The following is a 25,395-nucleotide window of genomic DNA, read 5'->3' as shown; positions in this document are numbered from 1 at the left end:
AGAAGTAAAATACAAATATATATATAAATATTCATTGTGAATAATGGAAATTTTTTTTAGGTAAAATATTTATTTTGAACTTACCTCATCCATTTTTTTCGCCAAAAAACAATATGTAAACTAACTTCGCGAAAAATTCATGATGTGAGACATGTGTCTTTACCGGAAAATATATTTTTGAACCAAGAAGCACTTTCATTTTCAAATTAGAAGAAACTATGCGAACGCTGCGCCGCGCGCGACATGTTTCAGAACTAATAGCTTACAACAAGAAAACGCTCATTTCACATACACGAGATTGGTCTCCTGTAGTCTATTCTCCATGATTATTATTTATGCTATTGTCTTTGTTTGCCGTCGTCTCATCACTATCGTGATATGACTCATTTCATTTAAATTGTCATATTCGTGTCCCATGTCAAAAAAAATTATTTGATATAACCTTAGTTGAAATTAATTTGTTTATATGTATAGTAAAAAGCAATAATTTTCAATAATTTTTCTACTTACAAAGACATAAAAGTGTTTTCATAATATTGTCAGAACAAAAAGCAGGCAAAATGTCATAAGTGTAATGCGTTCCGAAGACATTTTCAATGTTCAAATGAATGAAATGTCGAAAATATAGTGTTTAAACCAATTTAAAATAATGTTTCGTGAAGTATTAGTTCTATATTTAAGGAAAATCAAGTGTAGGTAATTAAACTTTATTTTATACAATTTCCAGAAAATGAAAATGACGTGTCCCTTACTTTTGTATTTTTACGTTTTGCCGGCAGAATTTCCTACTTTTACCTGCTATTTAAATTACCTTATGAGCAAAAAAATTTCTTTACCATCGCATAAGCAGCAGAACACAACAACGAAGTGTGTAAAAAAAAACGAAAACGATATAAGTATAAATCTGCTCGTTTGTCATGGAGGCAGAAAAAGCCGAAACACTTTCGTAATTGAATTTCTGTCAAAAGTGTAACGCCTTGAAAATGGTTAGAAAATATTTTGAATTTTATATCGGTATGGAATTTAATGTATTTTTGGATTCTCTTTCGAATGAGACTAACCCCGTCGATATAAGTATAACCGTTTTCATTTTATAAGCGAAAAACGAGCAAAATGTGAACAGTGTAATGGTCATAAGTGTAATGCAAATTTGTATATATGGATTCAGTAAACGTAATAAATCACAGAGGCCAACAAAATAAAACTTTTATCTTGATATCAGAATAGTTTCTAATGTATTTTTGGGCGCTGAACACGATCCCGGATCTTAAAATTGCTTAGCATGTCAGGATTTTGAAAAAAGTGGGGGTAAAAACCCCCAAGAAACATGTTTTTATGGGTGTTTAATATGATTTTCCTCTTTAACCTGATGTGGTAAAAACTTCAAAATTGTTTTAAATTATAGCATAAATCGTGTACTACATGACCCGTACACGCAACCCACCCCCCTAATTTTTTGGCATAAAATGGGGTTATAACCCACCCCCAAAATTTTTTTATTTTAATTCTTTTGTCAAAATGAATAGATGTTTATTTGTTTTATGTTCATAATGTTTAAGGACATAAATTTTGCATTTTGCCTATATAATTTTTAACCTCTTCGCAGTCCAGTTAGCAACACAAAAAACCCCTAAGTAACGAGTTTCAAGCGAATCGTATTAACTTCTAAATTTTCATGGTCGCCATTTTGGATCGGCCATTTTGAATATTTTAAATCTGACTTCAAATTCGGATTCAGCGACCCCAAAAACTTCAGTATATTTATCACCAGTCAAATCAAATTATATTTAGTATTATTATTTTATCAAAAATTGACAGAAAAAAATTTTTATAAGATATAACGATTTCTGCCAAAAAAACCGTCTGCCATAAGAAATATATGACTTTAATTTTGTTATCACTATTTATTTTGTTAATTTAACAGGTTAAACTGTATAAAAAAATTAGTTTCAATCAAGTTCTGGGATTGATGAGAGTTTCTCCTTAATCATTCTTTTTTCATTCTCAGGAATGAAATTGCTTTCAGTTTGGGCTGCTGAAATCATCTCGTCTTTATTGGAATCAGAACCTCTTGTCTCTCCTGGTGACACATCTACCAGAAACAAATTAAAAATACAAAACAGTCATCAAAGAAATAAATGTTGTCGACAACACAGACGTACAATCGTTTAGTATAAACAAATCGTTAAATAAAATGAAAATCAATTGCAAACTGTCATAAACAAAATCATTTCTTATTTCGTATAAATTTCTAGTCACTTAATTTTATAGAGCAGTCGTCAATAAAATTTTCTATATCCGAAATAAATTTCATATCAGAAACATCGGTTGATAAGACTTTGTCCTTATTCTCAATGTTATCAGAGACCTCTTTTACTAATGAATTAGCTGAAGCTACTGATGAGTATTGTTCCTCATTGCTACTGACGTCGCCGCCCTCTGGTTTGGACTTTTCGGCAGCACTCGAAATTTCCTCTCGCAAAATGTACCATTCATTTTTGAGAGATTGTTTGCCTCTAAGAATTAGTTAATAAATATACAGAATAAACATTCGTTACACTTGTTGTAAAAAAGTTATTTATTAAAATTTTTTATGCTGTATTTATAGTCTGCTCTTGAAACATTTAAAACAGAACACATGCTAAAAATGAATCCGAACTGATTCGTTTTTCCAACCCTCGTTACATTCGATTGTTACGAAAACGAATCTATAAAAATTCTTTATTTTATTAAAAAAAATCTTTAAATTTAAATTAAATAATTGTTTCTATTTATTCGAATTTATATCTACCTTCTCTTTCTATTATTTTTCCTGTTTACATTTTCATTATGTTATCTATAGCTCTTTCCATTATTTCCAGAAATTCAATTTATCTACTTTTAATTTCATTTCTTAATACAATTTTATTTTTAATATTTATTAATTTATTTAGTTAAAACACTACTTTTTTTGTATTGAAAACTATAAACACGTTTTTCTCAAAATGAAACTTACCAGAAATCTTCTTTAACTTAGTGGCTATTAATTGTATGACGAGCTGCTTTTTAAAACAAATTTTTTTTTGTTTATAAAAAAATTGATTGTTTTCAAAATGGTCCTAAATTTTCAAAAAAATGTTTTTTTTTAATTTTCTCTTCGTCATGCAAAGCATATTTGTATATTTTAACGATAAAACTTTTATTTTTTGATTTTGGTTGAGGTTTGAGATTAGTAGACTGCATGGTGCAAAATCAAAGATCTAACTTCAAAGGTCTGTAATGCCGCCATTTTGTAATATTTTTAATTTAAAAAATTATTATGCATAGCTTATGTTGTACACTTTAAGGTATGCTTTATTTCAATTCAATAAACTTTACTAATTGTAAAAAAATCTTAAAAAACGTGCATTTACACGAGTTTCCTGCCTTAAATATTTATCTACATGAATATAGGATAGACTGAGACGAGATCGACACTTTTTCATTTTTAAACTGTAGCTCCTAACCCTGGACGAATAAAAATCAAAACTAAAAAAGGTTTGAAAAATAGCCTCCTTAGCAACATTTTGCCCTGTTGACTCAACTTCCGATATCTTCTTGATTCGGAGCTACATACATTCTACATAACCCTTGCAGGTGAGAAACTCACCCTACTAATTGGGATAAGATCATAACCTATGCCGTTTCCATGTAAAAATGAAAAAATTAACTACAATAATCTATGTATTCTTTCATTCCGTCGGCATCCCCAGTATCTTTTTGGTGACAAAGTAGGAGTGAACGAGGGATAGATAGGAAAGTAACTTATATCTTACTGAAATATGAAAAACGAATTGAACGATCACTCTGAGTCAGGTTTAAAATAAAACAGTTTTTTACGTTTCGACAGCGCAGCTGCCTTCTTTAGAAACTACAAATATATTAAATAATTATTATTAAAAAACGTTACATATAAATTTTTGTAATAATTGTTATTAAAATTATATAAAACTTAATTACTGGAGAAAAATTGAGACTAAACGTCTATGTCTCTAAATTTTGCGGCTGTAGACCGACTTTATTAGAAGCACTCGCATTTGCCTGGACTTTTGGCCAGGAGAAAGGAAAACTACAGAACTACCTCTCCTGATCACATCCGGTTTATTGACAATCGCGTTGTGCATGTATATTTGGATAGTTATCACAAATGTACTACATCCCCGACGTCAAACCTCCCGCTTGATATCTTTCGATCAGAGTGAAAATATCAGGGCTACAGCGAGCACCGAGGCGGTTACCCATCCATGTACTAACCGTACTTAGCTATGCATAACCCCGGTGATCGCAACCCAAGGCGCTCCACCGTCCACCATATATCATCGGTTCAAAGTGATTTTACTTATTTATTTATCTTTTTTTAATAATTAATTTCTTGTGTTTGGAGAAAATTATTTTTTTTCTGGATTACAATTTTTTTTATAAAGCAGGTAAGAGATTCTTTTTAATTTATATAAAATTATCTATATCAAGAATTAAGAAATAATGGCGAACAGAGAAAGGTATGTTCCTTTAAGTAAAGAAGATTTTAAAAATATAATGGGTAAGAATGTATGGTTAACTGATGATCTCATGGGTTGTTTTCGGCGTTCGCCCTGGGTTAACTCTTAGTTAATTGTGATTGGTGGATCTAACAGAATGTTAATGATGATTGGACCATCGTTAACTCTGGGTGAACGCCGAAAACAGCCATGTATAAATTTAAAAAAATTGTTGAAAAAAGTTTCAAATTCTACATTTAATATGCAAAGTACTTTGTTTTTATATGCGCTTGGTAATATTATGGCGACTCAAATAGGTGAAAAGCATATTCAAATACTTTTTAGTGGTAATCGCAATTGTGGTTATTGGATTTGTGCTTATTTCGATGGAGAAAGACTTTATATTTTTGATAGTCTAAATGATACACCACCAGTTTATCCAGTTAATTTTTTCTACAAGGGGTGATGGTCCCAAAATAGACAGAGACATTTTTATTTCAGTCAGTAAAATTATCTACATTTTTTATTTCGAATTGGGATTGGCGGTCTAGTGACTTTTACCTACTTCGTCAGACATTTTGGTTTTTATTTCTCTTTCTATCGTGTTAATTAAAGAAAGGCGAAAAAGAAAAATGGTGGTCAGAAGCAGGTAAACACCAGATGGCGTCTTGAAATTTAGCTAATCCCAATAGGTTCTTATGGTAATATCCTCATTTATTTATCATATAATAATATTCTAAAATGATTTAGTCAATAATGTGTTTATAAATATCCCTACTGAAAATCTCCACATAGGCTCCTATATAGGAAGCCATATAGTTTCCTATACAAAATCGTATACGTAATTGGAACAGGAATTTGAATAGGAAATTAAGTTGGAATTATCATATGAATGCACATTATATCTTAATATCATGCGCAGTAGTTTTCTTCAACTTTTTCGGCTGCGCAATAAATTTTTTTCATCTCTGTAGTCTATCAGGAACCTCTACTATTGAAAGATATATATCTTAGAGTTGAAAAAAAAATTCATATTATACACGGAGAGAAAAAACGAGCCTTTACAGCATGGACCTATGTATGCTCTCTTCGTACGCGCCTCTATCGTCCATCTTCGGTACCATCTCTTGCTGTAGTAGCTCGGCTCCTTACTATTTTAGTACGGGCAAGTGAAAATATAGTATAAGGTCGTACCGAAGATGGACGGTAGAGGCGCGTACGAAGAGAGCATATATAGGTCCATGCTGTAAAGGCTCGTTTTTTCTCTCCGTGTAGGAATTGAAATAGGAATATACATAGGAATGTACATTCCTGTGTGGATGTGGATTCATATGATAATTCCGACTTAATTTCCTATTCAAATTCCTGTTCCAATTACGTATACGATTTTGTATAGGAAACCATATGGCTTCCTATATAGTGGACCCATGTGGTTTCCCATATGGGAGCCTATGTGGGAATTTTCAGTGGGGTAATTTTTATTGGTGTCCAAAAACTGGTGTCATTTATCTTAAAATAGACAGTCTAATGGCCCCAAGGCGGATATCACACTTCAATTGCTTTATTTCATTTATTTTTAATTTTACAACTTCTTAATAATGCTTTGAGGATAAAATTGGTATTGAATATATTTTGATATTGGAAAAAATATTAATTATTTGATAATAGTGGGAGCTAGATTTTGAAAAAATTTGTTGGTATTGGATAACATTGGCATTAAAGATATTTGAATTTTGAGGATAAAATTGGTATTGAATATATTTTGATAAAAGAAAAAAATATTATATGTTTGATATTAGTGGAAGCTGGCTTTTTGAAAATTAATTAAATATAAAGCGGGTTGAATATTGTTTTACGGGTGAAATAATAGTTTGTGAGCTGAATATTGATTTGAATATCAATTGTTAATTTGAGAGACAAAGAGATTTAAAGACATTAGAAAACTTTATTTAATGAATTAAAAATTAAGAGGGCAGAGGAAAATACGTTGAATGATAATCATTATCGAAATTAATGTAATGTGAAAAAAGGTTAAGCAACGCTAAGTCACCTATTTAAAGGATTATCCTTATTGCATTCGTTGGCTGATTTATAGTTAACGAAATATTTTATAGGTGAAACACATGTAAATGGTTGATTTTCTCAAAAAGGAGATATCACGCGTGCTCGATTTTAGACGATGTTTTTGTAAAAAAAATAAATTAACTTTAATTAATAAAAATTCTGTCAGCCATACGATATGATTCAACAAATTTTCAATCAGATAACTAATGAAAATTTAAAAAATATGTTAAATAACTGAATTATTGAATAAAAAGTAGTATTAAAACTTCCCTCCGTAACATCCGATTTTATTCAATATTTCAGGTATTTGGTCTTTTTAGGGTTCTGTTCACGCAGTGAATCGAAACGGAACCCTTATGGTTTCACTCATGTCCGTCCACAAAATCATGTCCCCACTTCTAAAACCTAGCCATTCCAACCGTTTGAGCTTAAACTTGGTATACATACGTACTTTTGCAGGTAGATTAAATGAAAATTATAGCGAATCCGATTGGAATTGAATTGAATATAGTGATATTCCAAAAACTCCAATTTCGAAAAAAACGTATCCCCCCTTCACTTTTACAGTTTTAAAGCTAATAAGCTGAATCTTGGAACACATTTAATTTTTCGTGTAGATTTCACGAAAAATATAGCTAACCCTTTTGAAAATGACTTAAATATTGGTTTGCCACAAAAACTCAAAATTCCTGAAAAAAGATCAAAATTTCTTTTTATCTTAACTTTAAAAACTTTTCCCTATTGAAAATCCCCACATGAAAAACCACATGGGATCCTATGTAAAACCCCATTCCCCATATGGGAAACGATATGGTTTCCCATATAAATCCCCATGGGAAATTGGGACAGGAATTGGCATAGGAATATATCAAAACGAGGTTCCTCATTTTCCATGTCATTTCCTACGTCAAATCGCATGTCAAATATCTTGTTAAATACCATGTTAAATACTAATTGAGATCCTTTATCATTTTTTTGAAAAATTTTCCCATGTCAAACCCCATGACATTTCCCAAGTAAAAACCTTTATCATTTTTTTGAAAAATTTTCCCATGTCAAATCCTCTTTCGCCTTATAGAAAATACCCACATGGGAAAGCATATGGGAATCCACATGGGAAACCATATGGAAATCCACATGGGACACCATATGGGAATCCACATGGGAAATGGAATACGATTTCATGTGCATTCTTCCAAATGATAAAATAAATAGATTTAAGCATAGGAAATCATATAAGATTTCATATAGAATCTGAAATCTCAACCTAAGATTTCACATGGATTTACATATAGGAAACGATATAGGATTTTATTCGAGAATTTTTTAGTTGGCTGCTTTATTCAGGCGGCAGTTTACAAAAAAATTTACTTGGGAAATGACATGGGGTTTGACATGGGAAAATTTTTCAAAAAAATGATAAAGGTTTTTACTTGGGAAATGACATGGGGTTTGACATGAGAAAATTTTTCAAAAAAATTATAAAGGATCTCAATTAGTATTTAACATGGTATTTAAAATGATATTTGACATGGGATTTGACGTAGGAAATGACATGGAAAATGAGGACCCTCTTTTTGATATATTCCTATGCCAATTCCTGTCCCAATTTCCAATGGGGATTTATATGGGAAACCATATCGTTTCCCATATGGGGAATGGGATTTTACATAGGATCCCATGTGGTTTCCCATGTGGGGATTTTCAATAGGGTTTAGCCAACCATCTTAAACTTTGCACATATGTATGAGAGATTCTTTTTCAATCGCCCCAGCCCAAAAAGTCAATGTTCTGGGATTGGCTTCATACTTTGGTAAATTGTTGTCCTATATGATAGTAATAAATCCCGAAAATATAAACTCATTAAAAAAATATTTGTAGAAAGTAGAGGGGGTTGAAGTTTTGACGTTAAGGATAACATTGTCATTTTCAAATCCGTATAACAGTCAAAACTTCAACCCCCTCTACATTCTACAAATATTTTTTTAATGAGTTTATATTTTAGGGATTTATTACTATCATATAGGACAACAATTTACCAAAGTATGAAGCCAATCCCAGAGCATTGACTTTTTGGGCTGGGGCGATTGAAAAAGAATCTCTCATGTACATATTTACAAAAATATTACAGGCAAATTATTTTATTTAAAAATTTATAAATATTTAAATAATCGTGAACGGAACCTTAGGTAAGCGAATGTAACTCGCACTTGACAAATTTTTTTGGAATTTTTCTTTAGTGATTCCATTGAAAATTGTTAAAACTTAACGTATGGCTTACAGAATTTTTAATAATTTCAATCAATTTTTTTATTTTTGAACAGATTACCGTGAAAGCGTCATTAGTCCTTTTTGAGAGAATCACCCAAATAAATTTTTTAAAGCAGGAAACTTAAATGAAAGATTTGTTTTGAAAATTGATTTTAACAGGAGCTTGAAATTTGAAGAAGGTTACCATGTCGAACATAAAAGAGTATTTTATTTTAAGTAATAAAGATTTAAAAATTATTGCATATGTAAATGAAATTTTAAATTATATGCATATGTATAAATTTTAAAAATGATTGAGAAAAGATACAAATTATTTTTTCATTATGCAAAGTACTTTGTATTTACAAATACTTTATTTAATTTTTCCAATTAAAGAAGAAGTTAAACATATTCAAATAGTTTTTAGTTTCTTGCCCAGTAAAAAAAAAAGAATTGGGAGTAAGCGATAAGAATTGGTGGTAACTTAAGCGGAATTCGGTTTGGCGAAAAAACCGAATTGGAACGTTACGGTGAATTATTTTTTTCTTACCGTGAATTCTTTTTTCTTAAACATTTGAAGAAGTTAAACATATTCAAATAGTTTTTAGTGGTAATACGATTTTGGTTATTGGATTTGTGTCTATTACGATGGAATAAAACTTTATATTTTTGAAAGTCTTAATGCAGGGTGTTTTCAATGTTCTTCCAAGTAGAATATTTAATTAGATTGTTCCGTTTTCAACCAACAGTAGTTTTTGAAGCTCTTGAGCAACAACTGCCCAGTAAAAAAAAAGAATTGGGAGTTTTGGTTTGGCGAAAAAACCGAATTGGAACGTTACGGTAAATTATTTTTTTCTTACCATGAATTCTTTTTTCTTAAACATTTGAATTGACGTTTGTTTATTCGAGTTTGTATTATAAATGAATAGAATAAATGCTTCGAAGTCTAAAAAAGCCGATTTGGAATAAGAAATATATAATTTTTTAAAAAGAAATAAAAGTGAAATGTGATAGATTTACCGACGATTTTATCAAGTGAGTAGTGTTCATATGATAAATTTACCATATGAGTAGTACTCACATGGTAAAATTGTCGGTAAATCTATCACATTTCACTTTTATTTCTTTTTAAAAAATTATATATTTCTTATTCCAAATCGGCTTTTTTAGACTTCGAAGCATTTATTCTATTCATTTATAATACAAACTCGAATAAACAAACGTCAATTCAAATGTTTAAGAAAAAAGAATTTACGGTAAGAAAAAAATAATTCGCCGTAACGTTCCAATTCGGTTTTTTCGCCAAACCGCATTCAGCTTAAGTTACCACCAATTCTTTTCGCTTACTCCTAATTCTTTTTTTTTTACTGGGTGATTGGTACAGTTAAGTGTAAAGTATATGAAATGTCATTTGCAACATCTGTATTGGTTAACAGTGTAAATTGAAACAATAATTTATGAAACTAATAATAATATAATGAGCAAGCATTTGATATCATTTTTTGAAAACAATTAATTAAATCATTTTCCGGCAGTTAGAATGTCTAATATAAGGATTTCGATTTGTAGAGAACGATAGGAATTGTCTTTTCATAAATCGAGCTAAAGAACTTCAAAATGGTGGTCTAAACCTTTCATATTTTTGTAAGACTTTTGCCAGTAAAAATGAAAACAGAGTTCTGTCTACTGAAACTGAGAATGAAAAGGAAATACCCAAAGAAAAAAATTTGTCATGTAAGATAAAGAAATTATCTACAGAAATTGAGGAGGGATTTACATGTTGATGTAAATTCAGTGTGCACAACAGAAAATAATGAGAAAATAATTTCGAGTCTTATTGTTAGTGAAAATTTTGATCCCATGACATATACTACAATGTTTCCTTATGGTGATCCTAGATGGACTGTTAACCTTAAGCACACTCAAGGTACTTGTAATTTTATTCATTTACAATTTTATATGTATCGTCTTTCATAGAGAAGAAAAAAGCGGGGATTGCCACATGTGCGTTTAATTATATTTTTAATTTTTTACGTACACAAATTTGCGATTCAGAAACTTTAAATAAAAGGATATGTGCTGAAATCATAGAAGAAATAAAGAATCTAGAACTTTTTAACATTGTATAGCGATTTTAAGTTCATGGGCCTTGTGGTAAACAAAATAGGAAATCACCCTGCATTGATCCTGAGATGGGTCAATTAAATATATTGCTAACAATTCGATGATCGTAGCATATAATCTTTATTTAAGTACAAAATTTAAAGGTCATTTTGATAGGTATTATATTATTATAACACCATAATCTTGAAATAGTAATACAGTAACGATTTCAAAAATAACATGATTAATTTTGTGAGATCAAAATTCCAATAACTTTTCGTCAAATAAAAATTAATTTTTAATTTTTCATAAAAAATTATAGATACCACGCGCGTTTCTTTTAGCTAGTTATTTAAATAAATAATAAAAAATATGAAACAGTAGCATAATTGATTTGACTGTATTCAGTCCCACGATTTTCTTGAATCAAGTAAAATTTTCTAGGTTCAATACTATTTTTTTCAGTGTACGAGCTAGAAAGGAAAGAAATCGTTTTTTTTCGAAAAAATTGCACAAAATGACTCTGTCCAGTTATTTATAATTTATTTCTATATAAAAAAGAGTTTATTGTTGTCGGTTTACAGAATCCTCAAATTAGTCCGATTGTTTTTATTAACATTAATTAATTAATATCTCAAAAATAATAAAAGAGGACATCTCAATATTTTTTGTGGTGAAAATACACATTTTTAGTTTAAAAAAAATAATTAAAAAAAAGATCGAACTTAAAAAAAAGTTAAAAATATTTTTGATTTTTAAAAAAAGGGTCAAAATTTAAATTTTTTGAAATTTTTTTGCACCATTCGAAAGAGCAGGAAAAATCCTTTTGAAAACAAATAGGTCAAATTTTTTTTCATCTTTCTGTTTAAAAGTTACAAGTCTTTCAAAATTTACTGTTTAAATTTTTTTCACAATCATACTCGAGAATTGTATTTAATTTGTCAGAATTTGACGGTATGTAGTTTTTAATCGCAAACCGGTACAGGTTTTAAAACGTTAAAGAATTTTTTATATTTCTTTCCTGCCCTAAAAAATTGCCAAAATTAAAAAAAAATATTATTTATTATTAATTGGGACAAAATATCAATGAAGATATCAATATATGTAACTTGGACAGTTAAAAGGGACCTTACGTCCGAAATCAAATTTTCGAGAAAAACGACTTCAAAGTTAACAAGTCGAAAACGATGCTCCTGTACTTTAAAATGGCTTGAAACTATTTATTCTAGGGTTTTTGAGGTCGCTGATTACGAATCTGCCATCAGATATTCAAAATTCAAAATGGCGGATCCAATATGTCGGATGACAAAAATAAAAATTAGTTGGGTTTGCTTGAAACTTGTTACTCGAGGGGTTTTTCAGGTCGCTGATTACGAATTTGACATCAGATTTTGAAACGAGTTTTAAGCAAATCTGATTAATTTTTAATTTTTTTCCGCCATTTTGAATTTTTGAAATCTGATAGCAAATTCGTAATTATATCCGCCATTTTGAATTTTAAAAATCTGATGCTACATTCGTGATCAACAACCATAAAAATCTACGAGTAACAAGTTTTATTCAAATTACTTAAACTTATAATATGTTTAATGGGAATACATTCTGTCATCTTCCATATTGTGTCCTCCATTTTGAATTTTCAAAATCTAATGCTGCATTCGTAATTAGCGACCTCAAAGTCCCCTGAGTAACGAGCTGCAAGCCATTTCAACGTGCAGGAGCATCATTTTCGACTTGTTAACTTTAAAGCCGTTTTAAAACATTATTAATGATAATTTTTAACACCCTCTGCATTTATAAAAAATTTACAATTTTTCGTCTTTACAAGTTTAAACATTAAAAATTTCAATTTTTTTCCATATTCATTTAGAACTTAATTTATTTCGAAATTAAAATAATGACATTCTCAAACCTGTAAAATGTAGAAAGCGTTAAACAGTTATCATTAATAAAGTTTTAACCCTTTATTGGCCAGTGGGACATATATATGTCCCACCTACTTCAACAAATCATAACCTTCTTAAATCTTAATATATTAACTCCGCTTTAATCTCGTTTTAAAGGGCTGGTCAAGAGTAACAAATACATATTAATATCACTGAAAAAATTTAAAAAATGATGCTGTCTTCATGAGAGAGAGCAACGCTCTCTGTCAAGGGTTAACTATTGCTCGAATAAGGGCGAGCTGCTGCTCTTTGGCGAGTAGTTGTCGTCCTTTTTTAAAGGCATTTGTCAAAATCAGTCAAAGTACAGCAGCTGCTTGCTAAAAGAAGTATCAGTTCGCTTTTTTTAGGGTAGCAGCTCTCTTTGTGGCGGAGTAAGCTGCCCTCTCGCGTAAAAGACAACAACTCTCTCTACAAAGACAGCAGTGTTCCTTTAATTTTTTCAGTTTACCGTTTAAAAACTACTCAAAAACTACCTTATTAAACCAAAAGTTTTAGAATTGATCGGATTTGCCTGAAATTTCTTACTCGGGGGTTTTTGAGGTCGCTGATCACGAATCGTGTGTTAGTTTTTAAAAATTGAAAATGTCGAATCATATATGGTGGCCAAATTTTTTAAAACTCATCGAATTCATTTGAAACTTGTCACTCGGGGGTTTTCTAAGTCAGTGTTCTTAATATATATGGGGTAAAATTTCTATTGCGAACTAAGTGAAAAAAAAGTTGATCGGATCGGGCTGTAACTTGCACATAGTTTAGCCCTAGAGGTGAGTAATTTAACCACGAAGTATTGTTAGGTTTTTTTAAAAACTGTCGGAGAGGATGGGGGTTGAATTTTTTTGCAAAAATTTAAACAGTGAATTTTTGAAGACTTGTAACTTTTAAACAGAAAGAAGTGGAAAAATTTGACCTATAAGTTTTCGAAAGGTTTTTTGCTGTTCTTTCAAATGGTGCAATAAACTTTCAAAAAATTCAAATTTTGACCCTTTTTTCTGAAAATCAAACTTTTTTTTGACTTTTTTTTAAGTTCAGTCCTTTTTTTTATTTATTTTTTTTGAAAACTAAAAATATGAATTTCAACCACAAAAAATATTGAGATGTTATTCTTCCGTATCGTAGGTAAAGAAAATTTTATTTGTTCTTGCTTTCGATTTTTTTCCCAACGAAATAGCACGGAAAGAATTTCGAGACGTCTGCTATGTCGCTTACCGCGCATGACTTGTACTTCTAGTCCCAGTCACCTGATATACAGGAATCGCGCGAACAGATGTATGAAAGTGGGGGATATCACTTGTCTCGAAAAAATGCACGTCTCATGTGCATAAGTCAAGACAAGAGAAGTTTCGTTCGCATGAGGATCGTGCGTTTGCGTGTGTCACGCGTTTTTTAGGTTATGTTAACTATAGATGCTATTTAGAAGTGTCAAAAGTGATTTGTTTCCATTAAAAGTACCTTACTTTAAGTAATTAAGAATCAAATTCTTATTGAAATAAACATTGTTACGGATGATATTAATAATATAAGAAAATTAAATATATTTTGATAAATTTGTATTCGCTTTTTTTTAATACATTTAAATGTATTTACTTTTATTTTTAAATTCATTGTTGATTAAATTCGTATATTAGGTACAGATAAATTCAAAGTAAAATATATATTGTAATAGCACATAAGAGTGCACTAAAAGTTGTTTAAAACAAATTTAAAATTTAGTAAAACAAAATCAATTACGTTTTAAAAATATCTAACTGTATTATAAAATTATAGAATAAAATTCTTGTACATAAAATACATATTTTAATATTTATATGAGAGAATTATATCTTTTTATAAATTAAAAATAAATTTTATTTTTAACACAGTTTTGTCTTTTTGTTTTATATGTTTCCATATCAATATTTATGTTATAAATTAATTAAAAGTCATTGAATGTGAATAGTGAATAACTTTTATGAAGTGAGAAGTATTATCAAAATTAATTGTCTTCATATTATATATATATATATATGAGGCAAAATTCCTGAAATGTCCGAACAAAAAATTAAAAGTTCTCGAATTTAATCCATACTTTTCTAAAATGTTGTTATTGTTGGTAAAAGTCTAAAAATCAATTATTATTGAATTTAATAAAATAGTTTTTGAATTACAACGTTTTTAATTTTTGACTTTTGAAAAAAAAAATTTTTTTCAATGTACAATATTTATAAGTAGAATGCATAAAAGTTAACATATATATAATGATTTTTAAAGCTTTTTTGACGAGCTACACGCTGTTAATAAAATTTTTTTTTTTAAATAACATTTGACCTTGAAATTCAAGGTCAAAATGTTAATTTACGTTTATCTCAAAATCGGATTTTTCAAAATTATTTTTAACTATCTCAATGGAAAGCTTGACTAATTTCCTACAAAACATGTAATTTTCAGAGTGGGATCTTTTAAAGTTTTTGAGATATTAATTAATTAATTAATTAATGTTTATAACAAATGAAATATTTTACAAACGAATAAAGTTACCGTAATTCTGAAGTTAGTATTTGAAAGTTAACGTAATTCCGCATCCAACGAGCCCTATATGAAGTATTTTGGATAAGTAGATTGTTAATAAACAATTAGTTAACATTGCAATTGTTTATTAACAATCTACTTATACCAAATACTTCATATAGGGCTCGTTGGATGTGGAATTACCTTAACTTTCAATTGGTAAGTTCAGAATTACCATAACTTTATTTGTTTGTAAAATATTTTATTTTTTACTAACAACAAGCATCCAAAAGCCCTATATGAAGTATTTTTGTTCAATTTTAGTTAAATAACAATAAAAAATGAAATATCTTACAAACAAATAAAGTTATCATAAATCTAAACTAACCAATTGAAAGTTAAGCTAATTCCGCATCCAACGAGCCCTATATGAAGTATTTTGGATAAGTAGATTGGTTATAAACAATTGCAATGTTAACTAATTGTTTATTAACAATCTACTTATCCAAAATACTTCATATAGGGCTCGTTGGATGCGGAATTACTTTTACTTTCAATTACTAACTTCAGAATTACGGTAACTTTATTCGTTTGTAAAATATTTCATTTGTTATAAACATTAATTAATTAATTAATTAATATCTCAAAAACTTTAAAAGATCCCACTCTGAAAATTACATGTTTTGTAGGAAATTAGTCAAGCTTTCCATTGAGATAGTTAAAAATAATTTTAAAAAATCCGATTTTGAGATAAACGTAAATTAACATTTTGACCTTGAATTTCAAGGTCAAATGTTATTTAAAAAAAAAAATTTTATTAACAGCGTGTAGCTCGTCAAAAAAGCTTTAAAAATCATTATATATATGTTAACTTTTATGCATTCTACTTATAAATATTGTACATTGAAAAAAAATTTTTTTTTCAAAAGTCAAAAATTAAGAACGTTGTAATTCAAAAACTATTTTATTAAATTCAATAATAATTGATTTTTAGACTTTCACCAACAATAACAACATTTTAGAAAAGTATGGATTAAATTCGAGAACTTTTAATTTTTTGTTCGGACATTTCAGGAATTTTGCCTCATATATACAAAATTTTTTTTTTATTGTTTTCTTTAATTTAAAGCAATATCTAAGAAAGTTTTATTTATGTTATTGATTAAGAAAATAAATCCTCTTATTAATTATTGAATGAAAATTCTTTAAGCAGTTAAAAGTAGATTAGAAGGATTTTTACAATTAAAAGGATAAACAGAAAAAATAGTGACAACCCATTTATAAATATAAAAATGAGGTTAGTCTCTATAACACAATATACCATGATTTGAAACCATGCGTCTATCATGCACCGAGTAGAAAGACACCACGTGAGCATAGGCCCGAACTAACAGTTGCGCCGAAACCAGAACGTTTGATGTCTCGAAAATGCACACCACATGTGCATAGTGAAAGGACATCCCATGCCACGTAGTTCTCGAAGCGTCCGCACAGCAGACGTCTCAAAATTCTTTCCGTGTGGTGCAAAAAAACATATGTGTAAAGTTCTGTGTATTAAAAAAATCTATTATTTAATTTTTTTATCCCCTAAGTTTGAATTTGTCCGGTTAAGGGTGGTTTTTTTCGAATTAAAAAAATCAGAGGGTGATGGAGCAATTCTGACTTTATATTCGTATTCAGCGGGCCAAAATACTATAGGAATGGCATGTCTACTTCAAGAAACAAACAACTTTTTTTTGTGCCCGTGTAATATATATAGGGTGTCCTAGTCATCGGTGTACATGGAAAAAATAAGTCGCTCAAATTTTCATCGACTTTGTAGAAGACTCTCGGATATAACGCACAGTGTAGTACACATTAAAAACACTCAGTTCTAAAAATCACGTTAACAGGCTGTTGAGAAAGTAGGCTACACTTAAAAAGAATTTAGAAAAAGTGTTTAAAAGACTCAGCGACAGTCGAGGAAAACGAAAACCTAAACGGTTGCCCTACAGCGCCAGCGTTAGAACGTTTTGTCGACAGTCGAGGAAAATAACAAGCGCGGAGCTTGCTCTACAGTGTTCTCAAGTCTCTGCGACAGTTGAGCAAAATCAAAATCCGGTCGACCAATGAAAAAATAAAGAAAGAAATTCTCTCATTCGCTTGTGTTTATTGTATACATACATGTATACACCTATACATATTTTCATATAGTTGTATTATAACCAAACACATATATAACCCCTACCTCACACATTTTAACCTAACACGAACTTAGCACTAATACGCACGCATATACATTTATATAACATCGACGGACCGACGCTTGCGCAGTTTCGCACGATGGAAATGTACTTTCTCATCGTCCTTATATATTAAACAAAGTGATTCTTTACAACTTGCGAGTAACAGGGGGGATATTTCGTTTGGCGCTTGAGAGATTGCGCATACTTTCCGCGCACCGTTTTCCTCGACTCGTTGACAAGTATCTGTGATTCATATTATCTATTGCTCAGTTTTAAGTTCTATTACAAAAGTAACTTAAAAATTACTCCAAGTCGCTAAGTTTTTAAAACACTTGTTATACAATAATTCAGCTACTTTTTTTCCGCTACTAGGTTTCTAAAAAGTCTTCGACTTTCTTCTACAGTATCTGTCAAAGTTATAGAACTTTTATAACCTGAGCAAAATATTCATTTAGATCCGAGACTTCTCGATTAGTCGCTTACATTCTAAGCGACAAATTTTTTCCGTGTACATATTAAAGGTACATGTTCTACGGGAAAAAATAAGACAAAAAGTCTTCTACAGTTTTTCAAATTTTTTAATATTTTTTGCGTAAATTGCAATTCAAAATTTAAAAATTACGCTTGTGATTGCCCGCGCGAGCTCAGTGAGCTCACTATGCAAGGCATAGTGCGCCGGAACTTTCCTGATTATCCAGGCGTGGGCATGTAGACTTTACGCGATTAGTTGAATTAATCCTTTGAAAAATTCATATATTATGTATTATTCAAAGGAAAAAAAGAGTAGTTGAAATATTCTTTTGAAAAATACATAACGTATGTATTTCACAGAGGATTATTTCAAGTAATCGGGTAAACACTACATGTCCACGTTTAGAAAATCAGGAAAGTTCCGACGCGGATATTGGTAGTTCTATTGGATAAAAGGCAAAAATAGTTATATTGGATAAAAGGTAAAATTGGTTATATTGAAGTAAAGGCAAAATTAGTTATATTTAACAAAAGGTAAAATTGGTTATATTGAATTAAAGGCAAAATTTGTTATATTTAATAAAAGGCAAAATTGGAGCGAGAGGGTAATAGATATTTAGATTTTCATGAATAAAAAATAAAATTAAAGGAAGTATACTATGGCCAACATAAGAAAGTATGTTATTTTAAGTGATGAAGATTTAAAATTATTGAAAATAAAAATAAATTGTTAAATGACATGCATATGTACAAATTTGAAGATTTATTAAGAAAAGACTCTAATTATTTTTTCAGTAACAATTATGGTCATTTGCAACATCTATATTTTTAACGTAATGTCAAACAGCGTAAATTATGAAACTGATAATAACAGAATGAGAAACCAATTAAAGTCAATGTTTGAAATCGCTTAAATCATTGTCTCTGTAATAATATTAATAGAGTTTTATTAACACAAGAATTAGAAATTAAACATTCTCTAAATGACACTAGTGAAAAGAAAATAATTCGTACAACTAATAATAATGTGAACAAAATTTCACCACTTGAACATTCAGAAATAAAGAATTTTCTAAGTGAAGAAAATGATAAAAAAAAATTTGAGCAATTAAAGAGAACGATAGAAAAACGAAGGCAAGGCACGAAGTTACCTATGAGCAGAAAATAATTAGACATGAGAATGATAGATTAAGAAAACGTAATCGTAATGAAACAGAAATACAAAAGAAAAAGCGCAAAAAAATTTGACATGCAAAAAAAAGAAATTATCTATTAAAACTGAAGATAAAAAGAAAATACGCAAGGATAAAAATTTGGCATGTAGAAAAAAAATATCAATGAAAACTCAAGATGAAAATAATGTGCGTTTTTCTTCTTTCTGTTTAAAAGTTACAAGTCTTCGAAAATCCACTGTTTAAATTTTTTAGGAAAATTCAACCCCCTCCCTCTCCGACAGTTTTTGAAAAAACCTAACAATACTTCATGGTTAAATTACTTACCTCTAGGGCTAAACTATGTGCAAGTTACAGCCCGATCCGATCAACTTTTTTTCACATAGTTCGCAATAGAAATTTTACCCCATATATATTAAGAACACTGATATTTAAAAAGACTCACCAGAATATCAAAATATAAGATACAGAAAAGTATCAGATTATTTTTCGAGCTCTTAGGCTTGAATGCTCGTATTTGTTATAATACTCCTATGTATGCGGAAATCGTTCTTTAGTTTCATTTATTCTTTATATTTTTCCTTTTTAACAAATTTGCATCAATTACTTTTTGAATCATTTATTTCAATATTTCAAAAATTTTTTTTTTAAATTCAGAGTATTGAGTTCATCAAACCTGAATTTCGCCAACAATTAATTTGAAATATAAGGAATTGTTATTTAATGAACACTTTCAAACTTTAACTTGAATCTGCACTTTTATATTCAAAACACTTTATAAATCGTAATTAGATTTCCTTTTACCACGAATTTTTATATATTTCAACTTCACAATTTGTGGAATAGTCACTTGTATTATTGCAGACAAACTTAATGAATTTAACCCTTAATGCGGGGAACAAATAATAATCACAACCACTCTTAGTGGGAGTAAAACTGTGTATTCTTCCACCTTTTCCGGGAAACACATCCGCTTTGAGGGAAAGATAGATTAGAACTCCTCGAACAATAATTTGGTGGCAATGATCACACCCTGTTTGTGTGTAATTTGAAGAAGTGGGAGGGAAGTGGGAACTGTATCAATCAAGTTTCTAAAAAACTCTAAAAAGATCTTAATTCTTTAACTCACGTTGCCCTTCGGACAATTAATTTGTATAGGTAGTGGATCCCCTCCTTACCTCATTTTTTTTCAGTAAGTTGGGTGAGATTCCATATTAAACGAACAATTGGTTTTAGGAGGATTTGAAAGAAATGTGAAACAAATAATTAAATAGTTGAACATAAATATATATTGTATTAAAAAACCCAAATGATACAAACAATAGAAAATTAATAACTGTTCAACCAACTTCAATTTGATTTAAATATAATCTTAAGTGCAATCGGAATTCAAAACTAAATGCTGTCAAAAACTCAAATTAAGTACCTACTCTTTGTTCAAAACTTAAAAATAAATACTCTTTATTTAAAACTCAAATTATTCACTCTTAGAAAAACTCAAAATTAAATACTCTTAAATCAAAACTCCAAATTAAAACTACGAGTTGATTTTTAGTAGGGAAAAGTATATTTTCTTTAACAACTTTATTGTTGTCAACGATTTTATTGCAACCTTGCAATATTAGGGTAGTTTTCCAATTCAGTTTGAATGGACATACCTCGGATGCAGCAGTGTTTATTGCATCATCCTTTGTTTCTTGTATTAAATTAAGTCACTTAGTTTCTTAATTTCATCATGAAAATTAAATAGATCTTCTTTAAGAATAAATAAATCTAAATTTATTTTCAAAATAACCATTGATTTCTGAATTAAAATAAATGAAAAATAAAATTATGGATAATTGTTTAATTAACCATTGATTTCTGAATTGTAATAACTGAAAAATAAAATTATAGATAATTGTTAAATTAATTTGAATTAATAATTGAATTTTTAAATTAAGAAAATTTATATATATGTGTGCGTGTTACATTTATTGTATGTGTATAATTGACAAGAATGTTTATAATAATTATTTACAAATATGATTTTTATTAAACAATATTTAACAAAAAAATTAAAAATTTACGGAATTCCGTCTGTAACATAAATTAATAATATTTGGTATTTGTAATTGTATCTAACAGGACTTCAGTTTGTGCAAACTGTTAACTTGATCCCAGACATTTCAAATTTCGACCCCGATCACTTTACGTGGAGTTCCACATATCCAAATAATGTACTAGTATACTCTGCATGTTTGCGTTCTTTAACTAACTCTGAATTTCTAGATATGAATGAACGTTTTGTGTCAAAGTAAGAAGTTCAAGAAGTAGTATATTATAGTTTTAAAAACGCCCTATAAAAAATCCCTGTACAAGATATTGTACAAGAAAATGTATCCGTTCAGCACCTGAACTTGTAATGTACTTGTAATGAAAAAATGTACAAGAAAATGTACAATTTTAGCACCATCATTTTTGGAACAAGTTCTTGTATTAGAACTTCTTAAACAAGACAACATAATAAACAAATAACATACCGAGTTTCTTAATACGTATGTGCCCCCACAGCACCGAAAATTTCCTAAAGATTTATTTGCAAACTTCGGAAACTTTAATTGCAAAGTTTAGAGAAAATTGTATAAAGATTTAAATGTCCAAAATGAATAAATGTTTGGCGTAAAACTTGACGGAAGATTTAAATTAAATTTTCCAGAAATTTTCGACGCGAAAATTGAGTGAAGATTTAAATTAAAGTTTCGTGAAATGTTTGGCGTAAAAGTTGACTAAAAATTTAAATTAAATATTTATTAAAAATTTATACCGAAAGTTGAGTGAAAATGTAATTTAAATATTCAATTTTTGTGACAAACATTTCCTAAAAATTTAAATTAAATTTTCGGAAAAGGTTGGACGAAAATATTTGTAAAAAATACAAAAATAATATTTAAGAAGTATTAATATTATTATTAATATTAATAATAATAATACATAGATAGATAGATAGATAGATAGATCTTTATTAGTATTATTATTATTATCAATAAAAAAAAGTTACTATCTAGGATTAAAAATAAAATAAATAATATACAAACATTGTTGCTCTGCTTCGATTCACATTGAATCAAGCACTGCATGCTTGTTGAGCAAGAACTTTTGACAACAAATTATGGGGTGCTGGGGTTTGAACCTACATTCGCCGCGCGCTAGCTAAAGACCCTAACCACTACACTACAGATATCTGGCTGAGAAAAAAAAATCTTCCACACACTCTACAACTTTATATTATTATCGACTTTTGAGTCGATAAGTAGGATCACTTGTCTATCAGTAAGTTGTAGAGTGTGTGGAAGATTTTTTTTTTCAGCCAGATATCTGTAGTGATATCTTTATTAGGGTCTTTAGCTAGCGCGCGGCGAATGTAGGTTCAATCCCCAGCACCCCATAATTTGTTTTCAAAAGTTCTTGCTAAACAAGCATGCAGTGCTTGATTCAATGTGAATCAAAGCAGAGCAACAATGTTTGTATATTATTTATTTTATTTTTAATCCTAGATAGTAAATTTTTTTTATTGATAATAATAATAATAATACTAATAAAGATCTATCTATCTATTTATCTATCTATCTATCTATCTATTATTATTAATATCAACCTTCTAAAAAGCTCGGCTATATTGATTTTATCGACAAATTTTTTCTCATGCATTTTAGGTTATGTTTATAAGCTGTCACTTTTTAATTATCGAATTGCACATTGTCTTTGATTTTCTTTTTTTTCATATTCAAATTAAATAGTGCAATGGTCTCCGCAATTGTACTATTACCAAAATATCTGAAAAAAATTCGTTTAATTTTGAGTCGATTCAATTCGGCCATGATTGATATAAATTGATTAAATTTTTTGCATCAAAAAATGAGACCGTTTCGTGTATCATTTCTAAAAATGATACACAAAACGATCTCTTTTTGATATAACTTATGTGCATCAAAACGTTGCAATAGAAAAAGAGACAACCAAGTTTACTGTGTATTAATAATAATATTAATACTTCTTAAATATTATTTTTGTATTTTTCACAAATATTTTCGTCCAACCTTTTCCGAAAATTTAATTTAAATTTTTAGGAAATGTATGTCACAAAAATTGAATATTTAAATTACATTTTCACTCAACTTTCGGTATAAATTTTTAATAAATATTTAATTTAAATTTTTGGTCAACTTTTACGCCAAACATTTCACGAAACTTTAATTTAAATCTTCACTCAATTTTCGCGTCGAAAATTTCTGGAAAATTTAATTTAAATCTTCCGTCAAGTTTTACGCCAAACATTTATTCATTTTGGACATTTAAATCTTTATACAATTTTCTCTAAACTTTGCAATTAAAGTTTCCGAAGTTTGCAAATAAATCTTTAGGAAATTTTCGGTGCTGTGGGGGTGCATGGTTTTTAAAATCTGTGGTTTACTGTGTATCATGATACTCGATAGACACTAAGTAACACTTAATAAACACACTGAAAAAATTTTGGTACAGCAGCTATCTCAAACGAAAAATTTCTTTATTCAGTTAGATTCACTCCTATAAAAACTCATGGTAAATATTAAGTGTGAAGTTAATTGAATATTAAAATTTTTCGTTTGGAGCAACTGTTGCACCAAAATTTTTTCAGTGCAGGTAAATTTAACTAATGTTTTTTCACATTTGTAATTTACATTCGTGTAAATTGTTTTTTTAGTTTTCACTTGTTCGTTAACGATACATACACCAAATAAATCATCACTCACGTAATACAAAGCTTAAGTGTAGTCCAATGTTTAATCTACATTTTACTAGAAACCAAGAAGGTGACTGTTCGAATGATAACATTTAGAGTGTAGTCCAATGTTTAATCTACATTTTACTAGAAACCAAGAAGGTGACTGTTCGAATGATAACATTTAGAGAAGTGACAGTTACAGATATAGACGAGGAAAAGGTAAGCAAAATCAAAATAAGCAAAATTTAAAATAGCCCTTGTAGAAAAAATCGATTGACCACGATACGCAACGATTGAGAGTTAAGGGGGAAAACTCATGTAAAAAAAAATTGTTTACAATTTTTTTTGCTTTAAAAATTAGTTAACTACCTGTAGAATATGATCCCAATCTGTAATTAGATGTATGAATGTCGATAGTAAACATAAGTTTAGCACTTCAGATGCTTCCAAATGCAGTAAACGATGAGCACGAGATCTCTCTATTTTTTCGGTTTCTTGACAATATAATTTTATTAATTGTCATTAGCAAGCACCATAAGCAAGTGATAGTATATCGTGATTTTAGTACAATAGTTATTTTCGAATACACAACGTCTTCAAGGCAATAGTTAAAACACTACTTTCGTGTATCGAAAACATTAAACGCGTTTTTCTCGAAACGTTATTTTTCGCGCACCGTGCAATGTAACTCAGCCAACTTTTAACAGATTTTAATCCAACTTACCATAAATCTTCTTTATCTTACTGGATACTGCATGACGAGCTCCTTTTTTTTAAAAAAATTTTTTAACAATTGTTTTTGAACATTGTTTATAAAAAAAGTGATTTTTTTCAAAATGGTCCCAAATTTTCCAAAAAAAAATTTTTTAGTTTTCTCTTCGTCATGCAAAGCGAATTTGCGTATTTTAAAGGTAAAAATTTTGATTTTTTATTTCAGTTGAGATTTGTGACCTGTAGGCTGCACGGCGCAAAATCAAAGATGCAACTTTAAACGCCTGTAACGCCGCCATTTTGTAATATTTTTTAATAAAAAATTTTTTTTTATAAAGCTTATATTGTGTACTTTAAGGTATGCTTTACTTTAACTCAATAAACTTTACCAGTTTTTTTTTAAATTCCTGAAAAACGTGCATTTACACGAGTTTCTCCCCTTAACAACTGTCGAAACGTTTCCAATTGTCGCTAATTGGTATATAGTTTAACACGATTCAGAATAATTGAAACCCAATCGTATGCAATTGTTGGCAATCGGGATACAGTTTAACACGATTCAGAACGATTGGGGTATAGTTTCGTTAATAGTTTTCAATCGTTCTCAATAATAAATAATTCTCAATAATGCGCATATACTTATTAACTGTTAATGTACAATTAAAATAATTTTTTAATTGAAATGCGAGATGAAACAACACGTGGTGAGTTAGTGAAATAATAGTTCGA

At 29.3% G+C, this 25,395-nt stretch overlaps 1 protein-coding gene across 8 annotated transcripts in view; it reads left to right on the top strand.

Annotated features, from left to right (window-relative positions):
• LOC127279891 (uncharacterized) overlaps nt 1-25,395 on the top strand; it is a 258,929-nt gene that overhangs the window by 154,276 nt on the left and 79,258 nt on the right. The window contains exon 4 of one of the 8 annotated variants that reach the window (XM_051302542.1): nt 24,893-24,927. The exons of the other annotated variants lie outside the window; for them this stretch is intronic. Within the exon in view, the coding sequence (XP_051158499.1) occupies nt 24,893-24,912 (20 nt within the window). The 3' untranslated portion in view covers nt 24,913-24,927. Of the gene's footprint in view, nt 1-24,892; nt 24,928-25,395 lie in introns of those variants that run through there. 8 annotated transcript variants of the gene reach the window in all.

Source organism: Leptopilina boulardi, unplaced genomic scaffold (assembly GCF_019393585.1).
Source record: "Leptopilina boulardi isolate dan_hultmark-lab unplaced genomic scaffold, ZJU_Lbou_2.1 LbouV2_224, whole genome shotgun sequence".
NCBI lineage: Eukaryota > Metazoa > Arthropoda > Insecta > Hymenoptera > Figitidae > Leptopilina > Leptopilina boulardi.
This window is presented reverse-complemented; position numbering and strand designations above follow the sequence as displayed.